Source organism: Chrysemys picta, unplaced genomic scaffold (assembly GCF_011386835.1).
Source record: "Chrysemys picta bellii isolate R12L10 unplaced genomic scaffold, ASM1138683v2 scaf3126, whole genome shotgun sequence".
Taxonomy (NCBI): Eukaryota; Metazoa; Chordata; order Testudines; family Emydidae; genus Chrysemys; species Chrysemys picta.
In genome coordinates, this window is record NW_027055828.1 from 1 (window position 1) to 6,962 (window position 6,962).

Here is a 6,962-nt window from a genome sequence, read left to right on the forward strand (position 1 = left end):
GAAAGGGAACGGAGCTGAGAGCCCAGAACCCGAGATATCCTCAGAGAAAGGAAACGGAGCCAAGAGTTCAGAACCCAACACATCCTCAGAGAAAAAGAATAGATCCGAGAGCCCAGAACCCAACACATCTTCAGAGAAAGGGAACGGAGCTGAGAGCCCAGAACCCAATACATCCTCAGAGAAAGGAAACGGAGCTGAGAGTCCAGAACCCAACACATCTTCAAAGAAAGGGAACGAAGCTGAGAGCCCAGAATCCGACGCATCCTCAGAGAAAGGAAATGGAGCCGAGAGCCCAGAAGTCACCACATCTTCAGCAAAAGGAAATAAAGCAGAGAGCCCAGAAGCCACTGCATCCTCAGGAAAGGGGAAGGAATCTGAGATCCTAGAAGCTTCTGCAACCTCGGAGAAAGGGAAAGGGAAAGGAGCGAAGAGCCCAAAAGTCCCCCTGACTTCAGAGAAAGAGAATTCTGAAGGTTTATTTATCCTCAACATTTTGGGATTTAACCTTTAGGCCTTGTGCCCTGCCAAAGCTCCCAATGAAATCAATGAGGGTTAGCCAGAATAAGGCAGTTGGGGTTGGGACATACCATGTTTAAGAAACATTTAAGGTGTCATCCACCCTGTCTGCACGGTATTACACTATATCTGCAGATACAATGGTGAGAGACTTTCTAAAAGAATCACCTTTAGAATCCTTTAGTCTGTGACAACACATTCCCTTTTTTACCCATCATACGAACACATACTGTATGAGATTCAGCACTATGGTTTTACCAGACAGAAGCTTCCAAATTAGACAAGGAAAGAAACTCAGCAGTATTAGGTACAGTAGGTCAACACTCACACACACTATGGGCTAGCAAACACCTACAATGAAAAGTGAAGTTGCTAACTGGGGCATGCTTGTGAATCTCATATTTTCTGTTATAAATAAACCTGCTGTAACTAACTCATGTCATGCCCTAGTCTCATCTGATTAATGTTAATTGGACTAGAAGCAACAAGACAGTTACAAATACATGACCTTAGAGAGGTCATGGATTATAGGCTTTTGTGTAGGTTTTAAAAAGGCTTTTGTGTGGATATGTTAGGAATCCTTAAGATTAATAAACTGTCTTTCTGAAATGTAACCCTTTCCTTTCTGGAACCAGAACAATTGTTCCTACAAGCCCAAAATGAACTTATCGGACCTTGGAGAAACATGCTGGAGTCAGCACCAGCTGGTGACCTGTTGGCAGCGAGGACTATTGAGAAGGAACCAGAGGGAGCCACTCCATCAAGAACACCAGCCAAAGGGTAATGTCTCTGAACAGTTATAATGAGCTGTGATTAGAGACTATTCCGAGATTTCCTGCACTACTGTGAAAATCTCAGTAGTAGACTTGAATTCTGGTTTCAGTCAGCCCTGTGTAAATCCAGAAAAATACCCCTGATGTCAGTGTGGTTAGGACCAGATTCTGATCTCAGTCACACCAGAGTAAATCCATGGTTATGCCAGTGAAGTTTCTCTGGATTCACAAGGATGTAAATGAGCAGAATTTGAATCTGAAAATCCATGTGCTTTGTGAGCCCCAATCATAATGTCACCAATGTATAAGTTCTTATACAGCCAAGTCCTCCAACCTGAGAAAGAGCCATAGAAGGCCCTTCATACAACAGAGCAGGTGTAGTTCTACCGTGCAGGGGAAGGATGTGGTAAGATCACTCAACAGGAGGTCTGCAATCCCCACATGCTGTGGATTAGTACTCCATGGGTAGAGATGGGGTGGTGCATCCACAGCAACAGAGATCTGCTACATTGGACAGAGGGATGCAACTGCTCGGGGGTCTACTGGTGGCCTGAGGGATGCAGCTGCTCAGGGGTCTACTGGTGGCCAGAGGGATGCAGCTGCTTTGGGGTCTACTGGTGGCCTGAATCAGTCTGTAGAAAGCTCCCATTGCCCAGACAACCACTGCCCATTTGCTAGACCTGTGCACTAGGCAGAGGAATTGGTCCATAGTGATTCAAAAGTTATATCCTATTTTGACACCATTTTGCTTCCTGTACAAGTAACATTGGGTACCAATGAGTCAACACATTTGTGTGGCCCTAGCAGCCCTATGTAAAATATTTACTAGACAGTCAACAGGGTCAACATTACAGCTGAACAAACCTCTCCATACAAAACCTGGTTTTCACTTCATTCCAAGTTGTGTGATGCACCCAGGATTTAAACCAGGCATGTGAACAAAGCCTCTTATTTTTTGTTGTCTACACTTTTGCAGCTTCCTCAACAATGACTGGTCTGAGTCCCAGCTCCTCGTTCTATAAGGTCCCAGACAGGCCACCATCCCTTCTCCCTTGGGATACTGACACTCCCTCTATGGCCTCCCTAAGATTCCTCCTCTGTTGAGATTCCCATCTAGATGTCCATCTCCTCTGGCCTGGGCAATGGCAGTTCCCTCCTCTAATCTCACCTCCCCGGACTCCTCCATACAGTGTGCCTGATGCCCCTGCTGACTTCTCAAATGTCCACAGATCTATGTCCAACTTATACCTATTCCCAGACAGTTCCGCTGGCACCTTGTTTATTTCAGGTTCCATTTCAGAACCGCCATCCATATGTTTCAAACCTCTGTCTTCCTCTACATCCTTTTGTGCATCTAGCAGCCGCCATAATCACGGTATAGTGGTGCAAGAGCCTCTCTCTCTCTGCAAGTCCCTACCATCTGGAACACCCAGCAACTTTCTACCTCATCAAGGTTTCTCACCTGTTTTAAGATCTTATCTGAAAATCTCTCTTTTCTCCCGTTTCTAAACATTTCAATTCTATCTTCCCCTGTTTTCTTTATATTAACTTTATAGTTTTATTACAGTATTTAAAACTGTAATGCACTTGGAATACAGTTCATATAAAAGACAAGATACAAAATATAGTACCTACTTGTTTACAACTGACAGTATATGTGCTCGGTGCTGTACAATACCCAAAAATAAACTGAAAGCTCTTTGGAGCAGGGATTATCTACAAAATATAGTTATACTGAGGATCATTGGCTTTTAAATATATAGCAGTTTTGATGGTGTAATACAAGCCTTGAACACTAGATAGAGCAACTAGCACTCTATGCATCCGAAGAAGTGAGGTTTTTACTCACGAAAGCTTATGCCCAAATAAATCTGTTAGTCTTTAAGGTGCCACCAGACTCCTTGTTGTTTTAGCACAGAAGTATTCTGTTCAAAAGCACAGCTGGTTGAAATGAACATGTTGCATGGTGGGGAGAACAAAAGATTTTTAGTATTTTAAGTATCGGGGGTAGCCATGTTAGTCTGTATCCACAAAAACAACAAGGAGTCCGGTGGCACCTTAAAGACTAACAGATTTATTTGGGCATAAGCTTTCGTGGGTAAAAAAACCTCATCTGAAGAGTGAGGTTTTTTAACCCACGAAAGCTTATGCCCAGATAAATCTGTTAGTCTTTAAGGTGCCACCAGACTCCTTGTTGTTAGTATTTTAAAGTTGTCATGAACCTTTTTGTTTTGTTTGGGTGGAAAAAAATTCTATTTTATCTTAATTTAAAAAAAAAATCCAATTGGACAAAAGTGGAAGAAAAGTAAAAAGTGAAAGCATCCCGTCCCCCCCATGATTTCAGAGAAAAAAAGTCAACTTTTATTTTCAAACTTGAAGAAGAGGAAAATTTCAATTGAAGTGACAATTTTCAACTCAAACGTTTTAAGAGAAAACGTGTTTATTCTCCATCTCAAATTGTTTAACTTGCAGATTACCTGCTAATGTTCCAAGAATGCTACAAGACTAAGTATATTAAAGCTAACCACGGCTGCTTCACAAATCCTGTTCCTTTTTCTTTATATTTAAAAAAAAAAATCTTTTCTGTCCTAGGACTTGTGATTTAGAAACATCTGCTGGTGAAAAACCCTCAGAGATTATACGCAACAAAAGAAAAAGGTTAATTGAAATTCTTCAAAAAGACCTAGAACTCATCTTGGATGAATTACTCTCCCAATCCATTGTCACAGAGGAGGAGTATAATCCCTTGGATAAAACAGAGGAGGATCCCAAGAAGAAAATAAGAAAATTGTTGATTCTGATACAGAAAAAGGGGGAATCAGCCTGCCAGCAATTTCTGGAGTGTTTAGAAATTGTATTTACAGGTATAGATCAGGATTTATATTTAAGCTATGGGGAGTTGTATTTTATTTTTCATAAGGAAAGAATGTGTTAGCCATAAAATTGAATATGTCCACATTTCCAATTAGAGATCTGTATTAAGAAATATATATTATAATGTAAATGTCTATGCAGCAAAGGAACAATGTTAAGTCCTGGCTACACTCTGTCAGTTGTTTTCAACCCAGCTCACATGCAGACCGGCTAGGTAACCCACACAGTGAGGAACCATACATTAACCCTGTTGTGTGTAGATATGAATTGCACATGGAATAAACCATTTTAGAAGATGGATCCAGATTCAGTGAATATCTGTAGTGTAGACAAGCCCAAAGATAACGTATTCAATATACAACAACATTATCTTCTGATGGAGAATTAATTGAGAAGACCATCATAATCTGTCATTCTGTCAGTTTTAACTCAATCCTAGATACACAGCTCAGACTTTGTTAAAAAAGTTTTATGAGAGCTTCTGAGTGTATAGATCTCATACCTCTCACTGCCTCCATCCCCTGTACTCTAATGTTTTGCACCTTGCAGAGAGAAAGGTGCTATCTTCCCACTTCACTGTCAGATAATTTATGCATCATGACTCCGTTAATAGGACTTATACCAAATCCTATACATCAGTGGCAGAAAGCACTCTGATATCAACACCAAAATAACCCAACACCAGCAGCCCCTCCTATCAATTTGTCTCTGAATATTTCTGTTCTTGGTAGAACAGGGAGATCCCTGGAGGGTCTGCCCTTAGGACAATCTCAATGGGGTTTATTTAAGGGAATTTAGCCAAATCGCAGACCCTTATGTCCATCTCACATTACACATTTTTTCTAGGTTATCTTCAGAGTAAAAGAACTCCCCGTCTCATTTCTTTGTCAATGGAAGCAGAGAGTGACCTTATTTTTCTATTCAGTGACAGATGTAATTAAACTGGAACAGAGCTTTTTTAGGGGCTGACCCACGACTGTGCAATTAACCCCCCCAGGAACTAAGGACCATCACAAACCTCACCAACTTCTGGCCAAAGTGCAAGGTGTCTTTCATTGGCCTTGCACTCTCTAATATATATTTCTTTTTAAAAATCCAAAAGCAAACACACCCCTGCTCACACTTCTGGGGATAGGCCGAGAGAACAAACAATTGACAGAGGTGCATCGTGCTGCTTAATGCATTGCTGGAAGGTGCTCGGATACTTCTGTGATGAGTGTGGTGTAAGAACCTGTAGAGAAGAGAATTTCACTTAGTGCAGTTTTCCTCTTGGCTCCCTTGCCAAATTGTTTTATTCCAGAGGAGAAAGTTGACACCCCGCAAGTACCAGAGCTGGTAGAGAAAGACCTTCCTAAAGGTATTGCCTCTTACAACCCTTCCTGCTAGCTACTGCATCTTATTATTGTAAATGATAATGGTAACTACCTTCGAACTAGTTCTGACAATTTTACTAGATATTACTATTTATTGGTATAATTCTCTGAATGTTATAACACTGGAAGAAAAATATATTCCAGACAGTGCTTCATTAAGGGCCTTATCCATATCCCATTGAAATCAATAGGAGCCTTTCCACTGGCTTCAGCGGGAGCTGGATCAGTCACTGTGCTAATAGATAGGGGCCCCAATTATAGACGAGGATCCTAGGTGCTACTGCAATACAAACCATAAATATAATAATTGAGAAACTATATTTAGCCAGTTGCTGAGTGGGGAGCTGTCTGTCAGCCACGGCAGCAGCAGAACAGTTTTTAGAGGCAGAGGTGGGTTTACAAATTGACTTTTTTGCCCTAGTAGGGCACATTACATTTGGGGGAAAGGAGAGTAATAAGTTCCACTCAAAAAGTGCTAAATAAAGGAAACACTTGAGAATTTTAAAGTTAGTGTGGTATTTCCCTCACTGTTACAGTAGTTCTCTGGTTATTTTCACTGAGAGAGAGTAGTGACTCAAAGCAAAATGATTAGCAATATGGTAATACTATGATTGTCAGTTCAGGACCATACTTTGTAGAGAATCTGAGGTTATTATCCTAACAATACCAACTAATTTCTATATGTTTAATTTGAGCATTGAATCTGTGAAATATTTTGGTTAAGATCGTATTTTTTCTGGTAGTAGCACAAAAAGTTTTAGAAATGAGTAGATTTCCATCTTTCTTCCCAGCATGCTTTTCCTCACTGTATGTTCAGATTTTCAGTCGACTCCTCTTTGCAAGTTCTACAAGACTATTTCCTAAAGTTCAGTTTCTGTACAATTGAGTATAACAGTATTAGGTCAGGTTTCAGAGTAGCAGCCATGTTAGTCTGTATCTGCAAAAAGAACAGGAATACTTGTAGCACCTTAGAGACTAACAAATTTATTTCGGCATAAGCTTTCGTGGGCTACAGCCCAGCCCACTTCATCGGATGCTTATGCTCAAATAAATTTGTTAGTCTCTAAAGTGCCACAAATACTCCTGTTCTTTTTAGTATTAGGTCAGCGTTAGAAGAGGCAAGCCAGTTGAACTGCAACTGGATATACAGCCAACACCCATGGACCTTTTAAGTCCAAATTTTGGGGTAATGTTCTCATAGTCCAACCAAAGCAAAAACTCCAACACAGTTAGATTAAAATTAAGAATTTGAAAAGGCCTCTTTCAGCCTAATTTCTAAATTACTGTAAGCAAAACAAAAAACAAACAACAAAGGTTTTATGCAGTCAAATTTAAGTCTCACAAAAGAGGAAATTCCCAGATCAGCTTCCCACCTTTCCCCTAAGGAAGGTCTGATAAATACAAAACCTCAGATCATCTCCTTCTA

At 40.6% G+C, this 6,962-nt stretch overlaps 1 protein-coding gene across 1 annotated transcript; it reads left to right on the forward strand.

Moving 5' to 3' along the window:
- Window positions 1-4: 4 nt before the first annotated feature.
- LOC135980412 (neurofilament medium polypeptide-like) lies at window positions 5-4,461 on the forward strand (the record flags this gene model as incomplete). Its single annotated transcript, XM_065580413.1, has 3 exons — window positions 5-473; window positions 1,152-1,296; window positions 3,882-4,461. Coding segments are annotated over 3 exons (957 nt in total), but the record flags the coding sequence as incomplete, so codon positions are not given.
- Window positions 4,462-6,962: the final 2,501 nt, after the last annotated feature.